The following is a 21,636-nucleotide window of genomic DNA, read 5'->3' as shown; positions in this document are numbered from 1 at the left end:
GTCCAACGGCAAGTGATCATATTTGACAGTTCTCTTGCGATCGCAAGACCCTGCAAAATGCTGCAAGCCTGTTTTCCTTGTTTATTGGCCAAATAAATAGTGAGGGAGCTACGTGGCCTTGGTGTGTCAAGGACTAGGTCTCAAGCCGCGGGCTTGCCTGATGCAGCAGTCCGGGTGAGGAGATGCTGGAGGAAGTGTAGCTGGGTTGGCAGCTGCTCCCCCCCCCGCCCCAGTCATTGCTGTCCTCCAGTGTTTGCTATGTGCAAGGCAAGCTGAATTGTTTACGTTTGCAGACTACTGAGAACTACTTGTTCTTCTTGTGCATTTAAGGCAGAGATAGACAGGTTCTTGATTAGCCAGGGCATCAAAGGGTATCGTGTGAAGGCAGGGGAGTGGGGATGACTGGAAGAATTGGATCAGCCCATGATTGAATGGTGGAGCAAACTCTGGGCTGAATGGCCTACTTATCTCTTGTATCTTATGGTCTTCTCACCAATAACACCCATGCACTATCAACTTACAGGATATGTCATTCAGGGACTTGACATTTTTTTGTGTATGACTGTATGCTTACTTGCTATCTTATATGTGCCTTGTGCTGTGTGTGACTGTTGGCACTGCGTTTTGTACCTTGGCCCTGGAGGAACGCTCTTTCATTTGGCTCTATTCATGGGTATCCATGCATGGTTGAATGATAATTGAACTTCAACTTGAACAGATGCTGTGTGACCTGTTGCATAGGCACAGCATTTTCAATTTGTATTTTAATTTTCCAACATGTCCTGTTTCACATTTTACAAGATTTGGTTTCTCTTTCATGGGATGGCAAATACAAATGGGTTGATTTATATTTGTAAATAAGTTTTGTTATTGTCACATGTACCACAATAAGGTCTAAGGTTTAAATATTCAGATCAAAAATCCACCAAAGTGAAAAACATAATTTCATTATTCATTTTGTATCGCAATTTTCATTACAATTTCATTACAACAGGCAGTGAGGTGGTACAAGAGAAAACAAGGTACTTATAAAATAAGTTAAGAATGAAGTGTTACAGAGATAGTGCAGTACAGGCTTGAAAAATGAGGTTTAAGGCTAAAACAAGGTAGGTGCAGCAAGAGGCGAGTCCAACTGGTCATACTAGGGAGTTGTTCAGTTTGTCCTTTTACAGTGAGATTGGTGGTACGTGCTTTTAGGCTTTTGTATGTTCTGCTGATGGAAGAGGGGAGAAAATAGAATGTCTGGGGTGGATGAAGTCTTTGATTATGCTGGCTGCTTTAACTGAGGCAGCAGTGACTATAGACAGAGTCCATGGAGGGGAGGCTGGTACCCATAACGTGCTGAACCATGTCCACAAGTCTCCATAGCTTCTTGAGGTCGTGAGTAGAGTAGTTGCCATACTAACCCTTAGTGCATCGGAATTGGATTTGTGCTTTAGATGTTAACACTGGTGGTGTGCTGTGCAGACAGAGGGGACAACAAGTTGTTATCATGCTCTAGCATTTAATCTTGTATCTGAGATTTCTCATTTTGTATTCTTCAATTATAGCCATGTCAGGCTTTGCACTATTACATTTGGTGACAGAGAAGATTGTAATGTAAATTCAGAAATAAAGAATAAGCAAGTATTATTAAATCACATCTACACATCCTGCTTGTTATTTCCCCAACCCCAATTTCCCAGACAGATAGATACACATTGGAGAGAATTTGTGTTATTGTCAGTGGAGTAAAGTTGCTATGGGGAAGTCACCCATTTTCCAGTGTGTAAGCAGGCTGCTGATTTGCACTCGCTCAGTTTCTGTTACTGTCTCAGTCTGACATTCCCTCTGACCTTGACTTCCTTCAAATTACACCACATGAAATTGAAGATATTGTTAGACAGTTTGACCTTCTAAGTGGATGTGATGTGAACAATAGATACACGTACCATTATGCTAATTTGATTTTGACACCAAATTCTAATCTCAAGTCACTTGCCTATTTTTATATAATTTGATTTTGACATGACTTTGCAAATCCAATGATATATGTAAAATATTGTTGAGTTACCAAGTCAAATATGGGATCAAATTTTAAGTTACGAAAAATAAAGTATCAACTTCACTGTGGGCATCTCCTCCACTTATCCTTACAGATGTACAGGTATACCCATTTTAACAGTATTCATATATTATCTTTTTATTGCATTAATTTAATGTTGAGAATCTAGCCTCCTGATCTATATTAAATTCAAAATTTGTATAATTCTGAATTTAGAGTAGTCTTGCTGTATATAAAAAAAACATAGTACAGAAGTTTTAATTATCCCATGATCTGGATCTGATGTTCTGCTGCCATGCCGTGTCATGAATTTCTTTTGATCTATATGATCCATTTCAGTTTGGAACTCAATTAGCTTTATGCCTATTTCATTGATATCCATCTCCTTCATCTGGAAGACCAATAATTGATGATCCCCAAATCTATATGAATTATTTTCTTGGAATGGTAGTAGAATACTAAAACAGTATTAAGAACAATGAGCTGGATTTCAGGCCAATGAGAATGCCAGCCACAAAGATCTAGTGATCAGTGTTTTAACGGACTCTGTTCTGCCTGTGCCCGTTCTGCTCAATTGGCGCTTCAAGAAGACCGAGGCATACAGCAAAAAATGATGTCACAGTTTGAACTTCACAGCAGGTTTTACCGGCTACTTTTAGTAATGTCCAAAACCGAAAGAGATTTTGAGATTTAAGTTGAAGCTGAAATATGTAAATTGAAAAAAATGTAATATACTATTATTTCAGAAGCAATTGTGGTTTCCTCCCACAGTCCAAAGACGTACGAGTCGGTAGGTTAATTGCTCATTGTAAATTGTACCGTAATTAGGCTAGGGTTAAATTGGTGGGTTGCTGTGCACTGCCAGAAAAGACTAATCCATGCTGCATATCGATAATAAATAAATACATGCTTCTCTAATAAAACTGCAAGGCACACATAATTTTATTTAGAGCCAGAGAGGTTGTTAAATAGTTACGGTGTGGTACTCTATTAAAGCTAATTTACCTCATATGCAGAAACTCAATGTTTTCAGCCTATTTTGCAGAGAGATTAGCTTATAAATGCCTGAAGTTCTTGTATTTTTGCTGGTTACATTGGAACTGATTTCACTGTGAGAAAGAGCAGGGAGTTGCTGATTGTAAACACAAGAGATTCTGCAGATGCTGGAAATCCGGAGCAACACACACAAAATGGTGGAGGAACTTAGCAGGTCAGGCAGCATCTGTGGAAGTAACAACGTTTTTGGGCTGAGGCCCTTCATCGGGATTGGAAGGGAAGGAGTAAAGATGCCAGAATAAGAAGGTGAGGGGAGGGTAAGGAGAAGGTGATAGGTAAAGCTAGGTTGCTGGGGTGGGGGGGGGGAATGAAGAGAGAAGCTGGGAGGTGAAAAAAGATAAAGAGTTTGGGAAGAAGGAAATGGTTGGCTACCGGGAAATCCTGCTTTTTGCAGATGGAGTTGAAGGTGCTCGACAAAGTGGACCCCTAGTCTGTGCCAGGTCCCACCAATGTTATTTTCCCGCTCCCCCTTCGCTTCATTTCGTCACTCTGGCCTCCCTTTTTACCTCTTCCCCTCTCTTGCCTCTATTGCCTTCTCTTTTTCCCATAGTCCACTCCCTTCTCTTATCAGATTATTCCTTCTCCAGCCCTTTACCTTTTCCACCTATCACCTTTCAGCTTTTTACTTCATCCCCCTCCCCCCCACCACCCACCTGTCTTCACCTATCACCTTCTAGCTTGTACTCCTTCCCTTCCCTTTCTTATTCTTATTCTGGCATCTTCTGGTTCCTTTTCAGTTCTGATGAAGTGTCTTGGACCAAAACATCGACTGTTATTAATTTCTATAGATGGTGCCTTGGCCTGCTGTTCTGTATCTTGCCCAGAGAGCAGCTGAGAGTATGTTCTCATTTGTTATGTACATCCTCCAGAAGTTACTGTTAGGACCATACCATGATGAATGTGAACACTGGTTGTTGTGCCACCATTAGACAAAACAGTGGTGCAGTTGCCGCCTTCTATCTTCAGTGACCTGGGTTTGGTCTTGACCTCTGGTGCTCCCTACATAATTCTTCCCCTGACTATGTGAGTTTCCTCCAGGTGTTCTGGTTTCCCAAAGTAGGCAGTTTGGTAGATGAATTGCTTGCTGTAAGTTGCCCCTGAGGAAGAGTGGTAGAATCTGGGATGAGTTCATTGGAATGTGAGCTGAGTAAATTGTGGTTGGTGTAAAGAGATGCACGATGCTTTGATTTGACTTAATTTGCTGAAGGGACTGCATCAGTGCTGTATAACTGTATAACAATTCATGCTTCAATTCCGCCTTATGGCTCACCACTGAATTATATTACCGCACCACTAGCAACCAGACCCTCAGCCACCAAAGCACTAGGCCCTGGATTTCACTTCCTAAACTTCACTGCCTCTTAAACTTCGTATCTTCTTGTATAAACACGAGAAGTTCTGCGAATGCTGGAAATCCAAAACAACACACACAAAACGCTGGAGGTACTCAGCAGGTCAGGCAGCATCTTTGGAAATGGATAAATATTCGGAGTTTCGAGCTGAGATCCTTCTCCAGTCCTGAAGAACCTGTTGTTCCTCCAGCATTTTGTGTGTCTTCTTTTACGATACAGTTTAAAACTTAACTGTTTGCCCTAGCTTATCGTCGTATGTCCAGACATTTTCGTATATGGCCCGCATCAATGTTTTGTTCAATACACTTCTCTGAGTTGCTACTGAACATATTGTCAGTGTGGCATATTAATGGTGATGGCTGTTGTATATTTTTACATTTTGATTTACAAATGACTGCACTTAGAAAACATTAAGAATTATCATGGTTCATTTTGGCTCCTCTAGTAGCAGAGTCCCGGCCAGACTTTGCAGACTTATCATTTTGTTGCTGAGGAGAAAAATACGTTTTATGCTGATTATTACTTTTTAAATAGTAAGAAAATATGGCAACTTTAGATCTATATTCTGAAAATTTAATTGTTTGGATTAGTTTTACGTATGTTTTATTGGCAAAACATAGCCTTTTTGTCTATAGCTTATAGTATATAGTATGTAGGATTGTAAATGACAGATGTTAATATTTATCAATGTAGTAATTTATTGAAAACATACCTTTGTTAATGTAGGACATACAGTTAATGAAACCTCACCTATTTGTGGCTGCTTTACTTTTGTGGAAGGTCATAGTTTTTCAGAACTTTGAATTGAAGCTCACAAGATTGCCAAGGTTTGCAGAGAATTTTATAGTTCACAATGAGATTGTAATCCAGAGCATTTCCTGTGGGAAGCACCAGAATACTGCTGTACAGTATGCAATCCTAGGAATAGAATGCTGATAGTTTCCTTTGGCAAAGGAACAGCAGAGGAGACGTCCTCAAGATTTGCTTCTTTTCCCCTCAGCAGTGGTCTTGAACTTGCCGTGTCTCTCATGGTGCAGGAAAGAAAGTTTATTTACAATTGTCAGAATTAGGTTGAGATCACAACTGGTTACAGATCTTCCAAGATACATAAGCACTGCTGTATGAACTAATATACTCTCAGTTTTGCATTTGCAAATTATATAGTTGCAACCTGAATTTTTGTGGTCTAGAAATTGGATTGCATGCTTTTGTGTGGTATGTGACTTAATTACAGCAAAACCTAAAATGTAATGGTTATCAGGGACTTGTGAGTTGCACAAAGTACAGGTTTCCCCCGCCATCCGAAGGTAGAGCGTTCCTATGAAATGGTTCGTAAGCTGGAATGTTGTAAAGCGAAGAAGCAATTACCATTTATTTATATGGGAAAAATCTGTGAGCATTCGCAGACCCAAAAATAACCTACCAAATCATGCCAGATAATACATAAAACCTAAAATAACAGTAACATATAGTAAAAGCAGGAATGATATAAATACACAGCCTATATAAATTAGAAATACTTCTCTACAACGATTGCCTCCGTAGCGAAAATCTCACACAAGCGCTCTTGGCAAAACATGGCGCAAGTGCTCTCCAGTAACCTTTAAGCTTTGAAGCTGCCAAATCATACCAAATAACACGTAAAAATACACAGCTGATATAAACTAGAAATAATGTATGTACAGTGTCGTATCACTTACCGGAATTGGGACAGCGTCGAGCACACTGATGATGGTGTGTTAGGCTGAGTCGTCGCAGGTTGGGGTGGTGCAGTGGCCCCCACCCTCCGGGCAGCGACCCGATCCCGATCTGCGAAGCATGCAGGAGTCCAGCGGTAGCCGGGATGCATCCAGCACATCTTTAAGGAAAAAGCCAAAATAAACATACTAATTAATTAGGTGCCGCCCGGCACATAATTGTCGGCCCGGACCTGAGGCTGCATCGCCTCTGATCTGGGCTGACATTTACATGCCAGGTGGCACCTAATTAATTAGCATGTTTATTTTGGCTTTTTTCTTAAAGATGTGCTGTGTGCCTCCCAGCTACCGCTGCATTCTCTGCGAATCGGTATCTTTCTGGGGCCCGGGGGTTGGGGTGGTGGGACACTGGGGTGTCACCTCATCGTCGTCTGTTTCCATTAGGGCAGGCAGCTCATCTTCTCTTATGATTGCCCGCCTCGATGTCGAAGGTCGAGGTTCGTCGTCTGCTGTGGCTGACGTGGAAAGCCTGCTTGACTGCTTAGCCTCGCGCATTTTTCTATCATACAGTTCTTTGTAAGCACTCAAACCATCCTGCAAATATGCCCTAAACCGACGTACTCTTTCAAAATTAAAGTCGTACTTTATCATTGCGGCGAAAATCTCACGCAGTTGCCTCACGTTCAGTTCCTGGACGACTTCACCTTCGGTCCGTTTGCTACTGTATTCGGTTTCGATTGTTATCCTTCCCTCTTCCAATTGCATCAGCTCTTCATCTATCAGTTCTTGGTCATGGGATGCCAAAACCTCTTCAACACCATCTTCGTCAACTTCCACAAGCCAAACTCACTTTGTCCTTACTTCGTTCTCCACGATCGAAACACTTAATTATGTCTAGTTTTACGCTAAGTGTAACACCCTTACGAGCTCTTTCAGGCTTTTCTGATACCTTAGAACTCATCTTGCTAATGGCTGCTCACAGGCACATGTTTAAGCAATGCCGGCGAGAATGCAGTTCCGAATCCGGGGGAGAGCGGCTACTCAGGGCGCGCACTGCCTTTTTTGGTAACAGTGAAAACACCTTCTGTTAGTGAAAACAGGGAACTAATGTAGGTCTTTCGTAACAGTGAGGTTTTGTAAACCGAACGTTCAAAAAGCGGGGGACACCCGTATCTGAATATCCTCTCAGGTCTTCTATGTGTCTGATGAGCAAACAAGTGCAGTGCCCAAACAAGCACAGTGATATCCTTCACTTTCAGGATTCTCATGAATCATTTCTGCTGAACCAGGCCTTCAGACACTTGTGAGGTCTACTTCAGCATGGTATAACGATTATCTTCCTGACCAAAGCCCAGTCCACTGCTGGCCTGACTCTCTAGCAGATTCCTGCCCTCACTGTTAAACTCCTACTCCTTCCCTCCCCAGACTTGTGACGTCGCGTGCCAGTCTTACCCTCTCAATCACCAACATCCTCCCAAGTACTCATCTCCTCGTTCTGCCTCCAACTGCAGTTGTGTGACAGCTCCTCAACAGTTAACTCTCACCTCACCAATCCTTCTCTTTCCCCGTGTCCAGACCCATAACCCAAGTCTATCAAACCTCCCATCTTGACTTCTTTGTTAACCATGTAACCATATAACAATTACAGCATGGAAACAGGCCATCTCGGCCCTTCTAGTCTGTGCCAAACTGTTACTCTCACCTAGTCCCACCAACTTGCACTCAGCCCATAACCCTCCACTCCTTTCCTTTCCATATATCTATCCAGTTTAACTTTAAACGACAACTTCGAACCTGCCTCAGCCACTTCTGCTGGAAACTCGTTCCACACAGCTACCACTCTCTGAGTAAAGAAGTTCCCCTAAACTTTTGCTGTTTAACTCTCAACTCATGTCCTCTTGTTTGAATCTCCCCCACTCTCAATGGAAAAAGCCTATCCACATCAACTCTATCTATCCCCCTCATAATTTTAAATACCTCTATTGTCCCCCCTCAACCGTCTCTGCTCCAAGGAATAAAGACCTAATTTGTTCAACCTTTCTCTGTAACTTAGGAGGTGAAACCCAGGCAACATTTTAGCAAATCTCCTCTACTCTCTCAATTTTATTGACATCTTTCCTATAATTTGGTGACCAGAACTGTACACAATACTCCAAATTTGGCCTCACCAATGCCTTATACAATTTCAACATTACATCCCAATTCCTATACTCAATGCTGTGATTTATAAAGGCCAGCATACCAAAAGCTTTCTTCACCACCCTATCCACATGAGATTCCACCTTCAGGGAACTATGCACCATTATTCATAGATTCCTCTGCTCTACTGCATTCTTCAATGCCCTACCATTTACCATGTATGTCCTATTTTGATTAGTCCTACCAAAATGTAGCACCTCACATATATCAGCATTAAACTCCATCTGCCATCTTTCAGCCCACTCTTCTAACTGGCCTAAATCTCTCTGCAAGCTTTGAAAACCTACTTCATTATCCACAACACCACCTATCTTCGTATCATCTGCATACTTACCAATCCAATTTACCACCCCATCATCCAGATTATTAATATATATGACAAACAACATTGGACCCAGTATAGATCCCTGAGGCACACCGCTAGACACCGTCCTCCAATCTGACACACAATTATCTACCACTACTCTCTGGCGTCTCCCATCCAGCCACTGCTGAATCCATTTTACTACTTCGATATTAATGCCTAACGATTGGTCCTTCCCTCATCTCTCTGGTTACTAATATCCTCACCAGAGCCCTGTCCCATAGTGGTCAGCACAACACTTAACAGTACAGGCCACCCGGCTCCGATTCCCACCGCTGCCTGTAAGGAGTTTGTACATTCACCCTGTGGTTGTGTGGGTTTCCTCTGGGTGCTCCAATTTTCTCCCACAGTCCAAAGATGTACCTGTGGGCAGGTTAATTGGTCATTGTAAATTTTACCGTGGTTAAACTAGGATTAAATTGGGGGATTGCTGGGTGTCACAGCTTGAAGGGCTGGAAGAGCCTGCTTTACGCTGCATCTCAATAAACAAACAATCAAACAAACAAATAAATAAATCTCCTAGCCTGTACCTCAGATTCGCCTGATTTAATCTGAAAACACCCCTCAATATCCCAGTGGCATTCTCTCAAGCAAGACATTTTTGGTCCTGTCACAGATAAATTATCTGTCATGCACAAACACACACATTTTATTTCCAAGACATGTTTCATTATGGTATTAACACAGACCATATCCAGCTGTCAATCTCCAGTTGATAAATGACTTTGGTGTTACTTAGAATAAAATAAAACCTTACACTGCATCAGCAGTTATTATATTGTTATGTTACATTTGGAGTTGGCACAGTAACAAGGCCATTTTGCTTCTGGAAAATATTTCTAGCTCTCCTTTCAAATACAGATTAAAGGGACCAAAATCTCAAGTTTTTAAAAATATATATTTCGAGGGCAATTGATGTTTATTGTATTTATTGATACAAATCAAAGGAATTGCTTTCATTTTCACAAATAAAATTGTTAATGGCGGGACACGTGAATGAGTAGCGGGGGAGTCATGTATTAGGTGCTACTACCTGACTTGCGATTGCACCAATAATAAATCACATTGCAGATGATATCATTACAAGGTAAAGAACAAAGTATTAACAACACAACAACAACAAAATGCTGGAGGAACTCAGCAGGCTAGGCAGCATCTGTGGAAAAGAGAATAGTGGACGTTTCGGGCCGAGACCCTTCATCAGGACAACTGCCTCAGGCTGGTATTGCAGCTCCACTCCTCTTCCCTATCTAACCCCCCCATCAGCATTCTCTTCCAGTCTTTCTTCACCTGCTTATCAGCTCATTAAGTGCCTGAACGCTCTTCGTCTCAACTGCTCCTTAGGGAGCTGGTTCCACCTTCTAACTCGTCTGCAGCTGAAGGCCTTTTTCCTGAGTTCCTATTGAATTTATCAGTGAGTGTTTGATAGGTGTGGCCCTTCTGCCTGTGCCATAATTGGGAACATCCTTGCTGCATTCACCTCTCAATCAGATCGATAATCCAAACTTTTTTCTTTGCTTTTCCAGAGATTGGAACCGCGTCTCATTCAGTATTTCTTGACAAGGATGACCTCTGTACTCTATGATCTTTTTTCTTGACATGTTCTTCAATGTCTTTTTTCTCATTATGTACATGGAAATCTGCTCACATTAAGCTAAAAATTACCCCAGCTGTATCAGGGATGATCAATAATTTCACCCTCATTAGCAACTCTACACAGAGTAGGGAGAAATAAGAAGAACCATGCCTTTCCTACCTATTCCTTTCCTCTGGGGTTTAATTTTTATACTTGCTTTTATGTGCTTGTTTTCCTTATTTATCATCAACTTCAATCGTCTGCGATCTCCCTGTTACTTTACCGCATTCAGGCACACCCTTTCCTAGGAAATTTTGGTCTGCTTATTCTCCCTATCAAGATGTATCGCCTGGCAATGACATATTATTTATGAACTGCTGAACTCTGAAGTTATGTGGCTTTTAGTTGGGTGATTGATATTCTCTCCCAGTCTCTGTCCTTGGCAAAATCATTCTGCAAGGATGCATCTGAAAGCAATTATTGGAATATGGCCGAAGTCATGACTATTATGGGTGGAGGAATGCAGAAATTGCTCTCTTCACCTCCAGGTTAGATTCCATGTTTTTATTTAATTTTGAAATGGTTACTGGGATGTGGCTGGCTTACAACACATGAAACCTGCTCGTTTCCTCATGCACACCCAGTGCTTCTTGCCCAGCTCTGCTCCTTCCATTGACAAGATGTGCTGGAGTCCAGTTAGGAGTTTCAGCTGATTCACCAATCACAGCACAGGTTCACTGGTGGGGTTGGTCAGTGCAGCTTGGCTCACGTTCTGAAGTAAATCTTGAGTTTTAACACATTGCCAAGCCCATTTCTGCTGTTGCTTAATATTTAAGGCCATGCTTATCAAAAAAAAAGTCTTTGTATAATATATTGAATTACATACTCCATGTTGTGCTGCTGGCATTTAGGGCAGCAATGAAGGTCTTCCACCTCTGGTGGTGTTCATTGTGTCAGTAGCTTCCTCTCGGTTTTCACTACCGTCAGTCATGCAAGTGCTGGGTGGAGACTCAGGAATATCGTCACACTCAGATGTAGAAGAAGTCTTCATTGCTGTTTCCCTAACAATATTGTTTTGCCAGTCAGGGTTGTTAGCCCTGAGCTGAACCACTGAACCTGGAGGACCAGTGGACCACTCATAGCCTGGTCTCTACCCTTTGACCTGTTTGGCATGGGTGACCCTCCTTTGAGCCAAAGGGCAAAGCCCTGACTCCAGCCAGCGCAGCTCTCTGGGTCATTGAGGCACGCAAGCCTCCAAACCACGACAAGATTGTAGTCCTCTTTGAGGTATAATCTATTGACCATGAGTTTATTAATAATCAAAGTGGCCAGTGGTGCAGACAGTAAGGTTGCTGCCTCATAGCTCCAGGAACTCCAGATTCAGTCATGACCACTACTGATGTCTGTGTGGAGTTCGCATGCTCTCCCTCTGTCTGCATGAATATGCTCTAGGTGCTCTGGTTTCCTCCCAAAGTCCAAAGGATGTTGAGGTTGGTAAGTTAATTAGAGTGCAGGTGAGTGGGAGAATATTGGGGAGTTGATTGGCGTGTCGGTAGAATTTCCTCTCCTCCTCTGGGAACGAGGGGAGGCAATAACTGGCAAGAGAAAATCTGCAGGTGCTGGAAATCCAAACAACGCAAATAAAATGCTGGAGGAACTTAGCAGGCCAGGCAGCATCTATGGAAAAGAATAAACAGTTGATGTTGTGGGCCAGGATCCTTTGGCGGGACTGGAGAGAAAAGATGAGGTCAGGTAGTAGGTGAGAGGTGAAACTGGGACGGTGGGGGATGGGGGAAGTAAAGAGCTGGGAAGTCGAATGGTGAAAAAGATAAAGGGCTGGAGAAGAAGGAATCTGATAGGAGAGGACAGAAGGTCATGGAAGAAAGGGAAGAGGGTGAAGCATCAGAATGGCCATTACCAGAAGTTCGAGAAATCAATGTTCATGCTACCCAGATGGAATATAATGCATTGCTCCTCCAACCTGAGTCTGGCCTCATCGCGACAGAAGAGGAGTCCATGGACTGGCATGTCGGAATGGGAATGGGAACCGGAATTAAAATGGGTGGCCACTGGTAAAACCCGCTTTTCTGCGGGCCAGTGCGTAGGTGCTCAATGAAGCGGTTTCCCAATCTACGTAGGGTCTCACTGATATACAGGAGGCCACACAGGGAACTTCCAGTAATGCCCTCCCACCCCTCTCCTTTACCATTCTCCGTTCCCATTTCCCTCTCTCACTTTATCTCCTTACCTGCCCATCACCTCCCTCTAGTGCTTTTCAACATCAACATAGAACAGGATTAGCACCAGTGGGGGTTTGGTGGTCATTGCAGATTTTGGGTGAAGGGTTTGTTTCCGTGCACTATTACTCTATGGGGCTGTAAGAAATAGGAGCAGGAGTAGGCCATAGAGCAACTGGAGGTTTCTCCTGCCTTCAATAAAATGTTTGCTAATCTAATTGGTTACCTTTGTCCCACTTTTCAGTTGATGCCTGTAAGGTTTGTTTCCGCTGCAGTCCAAAGATCTTATTTTAGTCTTAAAATATCCAAAATGAGTCTGCATGCAGAGCCTCCTGATGTAGAGAAGCCATTTGTTCATATTCACTGAGAAGCAATTTCTGAGGTACTCTTTATCCAGAGAACAAATAATTCGAGACGACCCCATCAGCAAAACACCTTCCCATTGCTTACCTTCCCAGCCTCCTTGAAATCTTATGAATTGTTCAGATCACTCTCTAGAGTTTTAGAAGATTAAGGAGTTTAGTCTCAGTCCTTCTGCTTAATGCAACCTCTTTTTTTTTCCTAGGAATTAATCAGTGAACCTTTTTGCACAGCCTCAAGTCAAGCATCCTTAAAAAGGAAAATAAAATTGTACCCAGAGGAAAAAATCCACCCTCACCCTCTCATAGTAACATAAGCACTGTAGTAAGTTTCATGTTTTTCTGCCTGAAATGAGCTCTAGGGCTATTTAGTACAAAGGTTTAAGGAGAGTACAGACCATTCAGTAATACTAGTCAGTTTGGGATGCAGGCAGAACTTATTTAATAGATGGTGTCTTTGATCAAGGTTTCTTTTAGTTGGTGGCACTCTGTTTACACGTTGTCATTAAATGATCTAATTCTTTGTAAATCTGCTAATATGCTTAAAGCAGCTAATACAATGATGTAATTGGCTTGATGGGGATCAGATTTCACATGATAACATTGATTAGACTTGCTTTAGAGATTGGTTGAGCTTCGACACATAAAGTACAACTTTTGCTGAAAACAGTACCTTCCTGCACCTGTCATTAGTGCTATAAGTCTCTTCCTGAGACTGATTTCTCCTATTTGGTAATGCATTTGATGCTTGGGAATATAGTCTCCTCTATGTTGGAGGAACCAAATGAAGATTGATTTTCAGAACACCTACATTCAGTTTGCAAGGATGGTCCTGAGCTTCCATTTGGTTTTCATTTTAATCCTCCATCCCACTCCCTCTCTGGTCTCTCATAGTGCTTGAAGTGTGTCCAACTTAATCTTGAGGGAAATATCTCACTTTCCAACATACTATGTTACAGCCTTCAGGATTTAACATTGAAATCAACAATTTTGGATCAGCAGCCCTGAACAGATGGTACCAAAACTGACCAGTCCTAATGAGATGTCATCAACTTGTAACATTAGATTTGCCTTTTCCTCGCCCCCAGATGCTGCCTTACCTGCTGAGTATACTTTGTCTTGCATTCAAATTTGCTGCATCTGCCATGTTTCATATGTCACAACTCAGGCAATTTATTATCTTTCTCTTACCTCTGTTTTCATTCATTCCTTCTGTTTACACCTCCTGCAGAGAGTTCAGCAGCGATTTTACTGTGCTTATGACCAGCACATGTGTCACTGAATCTCTTGGATTCAGTTAGAGAAGTGGAGAGGATAATTCCTATGGTGGGTGAGCCTAAGACCAGAGGACACAGCATCAGAATAGTGGGATGTCCATTTAGAAATGAGATGAGGCGGAATTTCTTTAGCCAGAGAGTGGTGAATCTGTGGAATTTGTTACCACAGGTGGCTGTGGAGGCCAAGCTATTGGGTATATTTAAGGCAAAAGATGATCGATTCTTGATTAGTTAGGAAATAAAGGGATACATGGAGAGACAGGAGATTGGGGCTGAAAGGTAAAATGGATCAGTCATGATGAAATGGCGGAGCAGACTCGATGGGCCAAATGGCTTAATTTGGCTTGTATATCTTATCGTCTTGGCTTCCACCCCGTCACAGACAGAACCTTTGTTCGTGCTATCTCTTACCTTCATCACAACTTAAAACATGTTTGATTTCCAAGTCATCATCTCAAAACATTAACTTTTCTTTTTTCTATAGCTATCTCCAGCACTTTCTTTTTTTACTTAGTTGCATGTACACTCCACTTGTAATCCACTTACACTTCTATTCCCATTTGTAAAACGCCATGTACAAAATCAAGAACCGGTTAATGAGCACCCCTAAAATGTGCAACCTTCACCATGTTATTAAAAAAAATGATATTTTGTTTGACTTTAGCTGGATGATTCTCAGACTGCTGAGATGTTACTCTTCAGCTAGTTGATTTGAATTACACTTGCAGATTCAACCTTTTTCATGTGCACTCCAAAATGGAAACATATGCCACCCGCTCAGTGGTGTCCAGGGGATGTATAGCATGGTGGTGTATGTGAAGGACCATACAGTTGATTCAGATATGTGAGTTTGAATCTCATTATGTCACTAAGAAGGATGATTGTGATTATTAGAGATGGGTCATCCCCGTCTCAGGACACCTTGCAAGGAGTAGTGGTGTGGGCCCCATATCTTCAGCTCCCTCATTAATAATCATCCTTCAATTGTTTGGTCAGACATAGGAGTGTTTGGTGGTGGCATGGTCATGCACCTGTTAGAGCTGCTGCCTCAAATTTCACAGTTCCAGGTTCAATCATGACCTTGGGTGCTTTCCATCTGTGGAGTTCTCCCTGTATCTGCACGGATCTCCTCTGGATGGTCAGGTATTTTCCCATATCCCAAAGGCATGCGGATTATAGGTTAATTGTGAATTGCCCCTAGTGTACAGGTGAATGGTAGAACTTGGTGCAAGTTGATAAGAATATGGGTAGAAGAAAAAATGAGGTTGATGTTTTATCAGTGTAAATAGGCTATTGATGGTTGGCATGGACTCAATGAGCTGAGGGGGCCGTTTCCATTCTGTATCTCCCTGTGACTCCATATATCTACCAGGTTAACACAATGGACAGTTTACCATGGAATGCCCATTGTAAGAGCTAATGTTCCTTGTGGATTGTGGATATATGTTTTATTTGGTCTATCCAACAACAACAAGTCCATTAGAACAGTGCGTGTTAAGGAACATTTTCCCATGTCCTACAAATATCCATTGTAGAGCCCAGGCTAATCCAGAGCAGATGGGAATGCACAAGTAGCTGTCCTCAAAACTGAAAGATTGCTCAGGCCCAATGACTTGCATAAACTTCGCATGTTCACAGATCTAGACCAGATTCTTAACATTAGCAGGTGAGTTTGCATGGCAACACTTGCAAGACAATTTTAACCCAACAGGACTGAAAAATGTTAAAGATGCATTTCCTGATCCTGCCTTGATTTCATTTCACATCCAACTAAAAATAGAGGGATGTTAGAGACCGATGCAGCACATCAGTAAATGTGAAATGTGTTTAGAAAATGCTTTTGTTCTCCTGGGAGGTGTCTATAAAATATGTTGACAGCCCATTTCCTGAGCATCAGGTTTGTTGTTGCAATTAGGTGCAATAGTGACTTCCAGTAAATAGAATGGTCAAAGTTGAAGTACCACATGGTTACTGCAGAATTTAAGAATGTAATTTCTGGTCATTTTGATTTTTTTTTCATATTTTATTTTCATTTCCTAACTCCTTTAAGGTTTACTTTCTCCCTGCATTACAGTGACTGACGTGGAGTGAGATCAGTTCAGTCATCAGGTGAACATTTGGTTCAGAGCTCCTTCCCATCACCTTCTTATTCTAGTATCTTCCCCCTTCCTTTCCAGTCCCGGTGAAGGGTCTTGGCTCAAGCATCAATTATATATTCCTCTCCATAGATGCTGCCTGACCTCCTGAATTCCTCCAGCATTTTGTGTTTGTTCCTCTGGGTTTCCAGCATCTGCAGTATCTCTCGTGTTCAACATTCTGATTTTTATCTTTCTGTAATGAAGACAGCTTCTTCTGAGGCTTATCTTTAAGTCTGTGGAAAACATCCTTACATTCTTGTCCTAGGCCGGCTGGTGGCATAGTGGGATCAGTGCCGGACTTCTGAGCAAAGACTCCAGAGTTCGAATCCAGCCGGCTCCCTTGCACGCTTTCCATCCGTGCTGGGTTGAGCGTCGAGCTAGCAACCTGGCCTTGTAAAAATAAGAAAGCCCGCTTAAAAAAAAACGCTGTCATGACGGCGCCCTGATGACTCCACTCGAAGTTAAGGGCTTTTTTCTTCTTCTTGTCCCAGAGGTTAATGAAGAGGACTTGCTGAAAGTGGGATGGGACGTTGGTAGTTTGGGTTATGGTGTGCTTTTAGGCGTCTATATTGTTGACACTCAAGGTGCTGCGTGCCTTCCTGGATGCTCCTCCTCCTCTTTGAATAGTCATTTGCTAAGCATTCCCATGAGTTGGTGTGAATGTTCATCATCATCACCATCATTATGTGCAGTGTTGTATGACATGGGTGATCATGGTCTACTGCCATGATTGTTCTTGGTAAATTTTTCTACAGAAGCAGTTTGCCATTGCCTTCTTTTGAAAAGTGTCTTTACAAGATGGGTGACCCAAGCCATTATCAATACTCTTCAGAGATTGTCCGCCTGGCGTCAGTGGTCGCATAGAATTGTAATACGCACCAGCTGCTGATATGACCACCCACCACCTGCTCCCATGGCTTTATGTGCCCCTGATCGGGGCTAAGTACCTTGTCCAAGGGTGACCTGCAGGGTAGCGGAAGTAATGAGTGCCTTACGCTTCCTTTAGCAGTGACGTATTTCCACCCTGCAGGTAGGAATGTTGCATATCTTTTAATAGTTGTGATTTTAACCTCCTCAAAATCAACTGGGATTGTTTTAGTGTGAAAGGTGTCGGGAGATGGCCAGAACACCTTTTAGAATCCATACTGAGTCCTATGAGAGAAGAGGCTGTACTGAACCCAATCCTGGTGAATGCAGTTGGCTGGGTGGTTGAACTGTGAATGAGGGAACAATTTGCAGAGTAACTATAAAGCTGCATGTTTCAATTTACACATAGAAAGGGATCAGGATGGTCTGGGAATTTAGGCACTGAATTGCGCAAAGGCTGATTTCAATTTCAGAAGGCAGGATCTGATTAAAAAGTAGACTGAGGACTTGCAAGTAGGTTTATATCCAACCTGGAGTCATTCAGCTGTGAAATCAGGGACAAAGTGCTCCCATAAACATAAAAGCAAAGGTAACTTGGATGTCAAGGGATAGTTAATATTAAAAAAAAAGAAGCCGATGGCAGGTACAGAGAATTGAAACAGGAGGCCCCTGACAAATAGAGTGGTGTAGGGTGCGGTGAAAAAATATATGGCAATGAGGGGACATTAAGTATTGCTTGCAAGCAAGAGCTGTGGAAAATCCCAAAGTATTTTATAAGTCTGTTAAGAGGAAGTTGGCCAGGGAGAGGAATCAGATTTAATATCACCGGCATATGTCGTGAAATATATTATTTTGTAGCAGCAGTACATAGCAATACTTAGTAATTAAAACTATAAATTAAAATAAGAAAAATATTTTAAAAATAAACGAAATATGTAGTACAGAAAGAGATGGGAAAAATAATTGAGGAAGAGTTCAGTGGTTTATTGTTCATTCAGAAATCTGATGATAATTTTCCTGAAACGTTGTGTGCCTTTCGGCTCCTGTACCTCTTCCTTATGGTAAAAATGAGAAGAGGGATGTCATTGGTGATGGGGGTCCTTAATGATGGATGCCACCTATTTAAGGGTGTTCTGGATGCCAGGGAGGCTGGTACCCATGATGGAGCTGGCTGATTTACAGCTCTGCAGCTTTTTCCAATCCTTTGCAGTGGTCGCTCAATACCAGACAGTTAGAATGGTCTCCACGATACATCTGTAGAAATTAGCACCTGACTTTGGTGACATAGCAATTCTCCTCAAACTCTTAATGAAATATAACCACTGTCGTGCCTTCTTTGTAACTGCATCAATATGTTAGGCCCAGGATAGATCCTCAGACATGTTGACACCCAGGAGCTTGAAACTGCTCACCCTTTCCACTTCTGATCCCTCGATGAGGACAGGTGTGTATTCCCTCAACTTCCCCTTCCCCCTTTCACAATTAATTCCTTGGTTTTACTGTTGTTGAGTGCGAGGTTGTTGTTGCAACACCACTCAACCAGCTGATCTGTCTCGCTCCTGTACGCCTCCTCGTCACCATCTGAAATTCTGCCAGCAATAGTTGTGTCGTCAGCAAATTTATAGATGCTGTTTGAGCTGTGCCTAGCCACACTGTCGTGGGTGAACAGAGAGCAGAGCAGTAGGCTAAGCAGGCCTCTTTGAGGTGTGCCAATATTGATTCTCAGCAAGGAGGAGATTTTTTTTCTGTAGGGGCTGTATGTTATTGCCGTCTTATATGTACCTTGTACTGTATGATTGTTGGCACTGTGTTTTGCACCTTGGCCCTGGAGTGACACTGTTTTGTTTGGCTGTATTCACGTGTGGTTCAATGGCAATTAAACTTGAACTTGATGCTAATTTCGATCCGCACAGTCTGTGATTTGCTGGTGAGGGAGTCAAGGATCCAGTTACAGAAGGAGGTACAGAGGCCCAGGTTTTGGAGCTTATTGGTTAGAACTGAGGATATGATTCAGAGATTGGTTCCAATATCTCTTCAGTGTTGGAGGATTATGTAAAGGCAGCTTTTGTGACACATTTCCAGTGCCTTCATCTTGCCTTTTGGAGAGTGTCTATACTCAGAAGCATATGAATGGACAGAGCCCAGTGCTCCTGGGTAGACCATAAAGATGGTGCCAGCTATGTTGTATTGTTCATTGAGCAGTCTAATACAGTTATCCAAAAGCAATGGTAATGTAGTCATTGATGTCTGCCTGTGCAAGGACATGGCTCCTGAGATATGGAAAATTATATTCCTACAGATCTTATTGTGAACCCCAATTGCTAGGAGAGGAGGCTGTGCTGAGCATAGGGGAAAGTTAGTGGAAATCTTTATCTTCTGAATGTTTTGTGCCATTCACGGAGCCATCTGAAACTCGTCTTATTGAATTGCTGCCCAGCCTGTAAGGACAAAGAAAGATAGACTTTTTTTCTTTTAAATTTCCATATTGATTGGAATTATCAAGTATCATTTCAATTGAAATCCATGTGAAACAAATGATATTTTCACTATTAATGAGTTCATCACATGTGACTGAAAAGGACTTCCTACAATTTTCATAAAAGTGCATTCTGAATAGAAAACCATTGGTAAGAGCACTTGAAAACTTGTCCAGTTTCTGCAGAGACTGCCATTTCTTTGTACAAGGTAGAAAGCAGCAAGCCGTGACCCATAGGGCAGAGGTTTGCAAAATGAGGAATTCTTTCTTGAATTGTTAGTCACAAAGAAGAAAGTCTCCTGATGCTCGATGAGTAAAGGTTACCTGTATGGAGTTATTGAGTCATCAGAGTGAGAATATTCCACATTCAGTCTCTCTTCTCCGTAAAGTCAATGAGCTCAACTGAGACAGCTTTTGGAGTATTGCGGAATCTTTAGTAAGAGACCCCAGGCAGAGAAGAACCGTCAACATTTCTGCTAGGTACTGACATGAAGTGGCTCGTGTTAATTCTTCTTTGTGGACAGGAACAGTCTTATCTGCTTTCAAACCCTTTCCACTACCAACTAGTGATATATAATGGACATGATTTTCCTTTGGCAAAGATGCAGAGAGCAGGATTAACTGTGTACTTGGCTTTCTCAAAAAGTCTTTGACTCCATCACCCAGGAGAATGCTTCTCAAATTTGCCAGCCCCCAAAAATTCAGTAACGTTCAACATCTGTCACAGGGTGCTGGACAAAATGTGATGTAAATGTAAAACATTGGATCCATCACAGAGCAAATCCTGGTGCCGATTGGAGTCAAATTAGGTTATGTCATTAGCATCAAAAGAAATCTTGACCTTTGTTACAATAGCATATACAGTCACAGAATTATATTACACAAGTCCCTAAGTGACATGCCACTATTTCTTGCTGGAGTGGTATTTATCTGTAGGTTGAACAAGCAATTGTTTTATCTTTGTCAAATCCACTCCAGGACCAAGACTCCCCTAACATCAGACACTGATTTTACAATTTGTAGATGATAGTGCGTATCTGCATACTCAGCTATACTCAGAAAGCCAGCCCAGTACTGGACCTCAAGAGTTTGTAGAATGTCTAAGAGATGGCTTTTTAGAACAGCTTGTTGAGCCCACTAGGGGATCGGCTGTGCTGGATTGGGTGTTGTGCAATGATCCAGAGGTGATAAGAAAGCTTAAGTTAAAGGAACCCTTAGGGAACAGTGATCACAATATGATCGAGTTCACTTTGCCATTTGAGAAGGAGAAACTAAAGTCCAATGTGTCGATATTTCAGTGGAATAAAGGAAATTACAATGGCATGAGAGGGGATCTGGCCAAGGTTGACTGGAAAGGGACACTAGCAGGAAGGACAGCAGAGCAGCAATGGCTGGAGTTTCTGCGAAAATGAGGGAAGTGCAAGACAAATGGAAGAAATTTTCAAATGGAAGAAGAACAGTACCGTGGCTGACAAGTGAAGTCAGAGCTAAAGCAAAAGGGAGGGCATACAAGGAAGTCAAAGCTAGTGGGAAGATAGAGGATTGGGAAGTATTTAAAAACTTGCAGAAGGAAAATAAGAAGGTCATTAGGAAGGAAAAGATGAATTATGAAAGGAAGCTGGCGACTAATATCAAAGAAGAAGAAAAGAAAAGCTTACAAAAGGTTCAGAGAGCTTTTAGAGATGTTAGACATCTAGGAGATTATAAGGCTAACAGGAAGGCGCTTAAGAAGGAAATTAGTAGAGCCAGAAGGGGCCATGAGAAGGCCTTGGCAGGCAGGATTAAGGGAAACCCCAGGGCATTCTACAAGTATGTGAAGAGCAAGAGGATAAGACATGAAAGAATAGGACCTATCAAGTGTGACAGTGGGAAAGTGTGTATGGAACCGGAGGAAATAGCAGAGGTACTTAATGCTTTACTTCAGTATTCACTATGGAAAAGGATTTTGGTGATTGTAGTGATGACTTGCAGCGGACTGAAAAGCTTGAGCATGT

At 42.1% G+C, this 21,636-nt stretch overlaps 1 protein-coding gene across 14 annotated transcripts in view; it reads left to right on the top strand.

Annotated features, from left to right (window-relative positions):
• Positions 1-21,636, top strand: part of LOC134351553 (suppressor of tumorigenicity 7 protein homolog) — a 209,031-nt gene that overhangs the window by 99,922 nt on the left and 87,473 nt on the right. The window contains exon 1 of one of the 14 annotated variants that reach the window (XM_063057844.1): positions 10,604-10,836. The exons of the other annotated variants lie outside the window; for them this stretch is intronic. Within the exon in view, the coding sequence (XP_062913914.1) occupies positions 10,776-10,836 (61 nt within the window). The 5' untranslated portion in view covers positions 10,604-10,775. Of the gene's footprint in view, positions 1-10,603; positions 10,837-21,636 lie in introns of those variants that run through there. 14 annotated transcript variants of the gene reach the window in all.

This window comes from Mobula hypostoma, chromosome 9 (genome assembly GCF_963921235.1).
Source record: "Mobula hypostoma chromosome 9, sMobHyp1.1, whole genome shotgun sequence".
NCBI classification, from domain to species: Eukaryota; Metazoa; Chordata; class Chondrichthyes; order Myliobatiformes; family Myliobatidae; genus Mobula; species Mobula hypostoma.
Note: the sequence above shows the minus strand (reverse complement) of the source record. Positions and strands in the feature narration are given on the sequence as shown.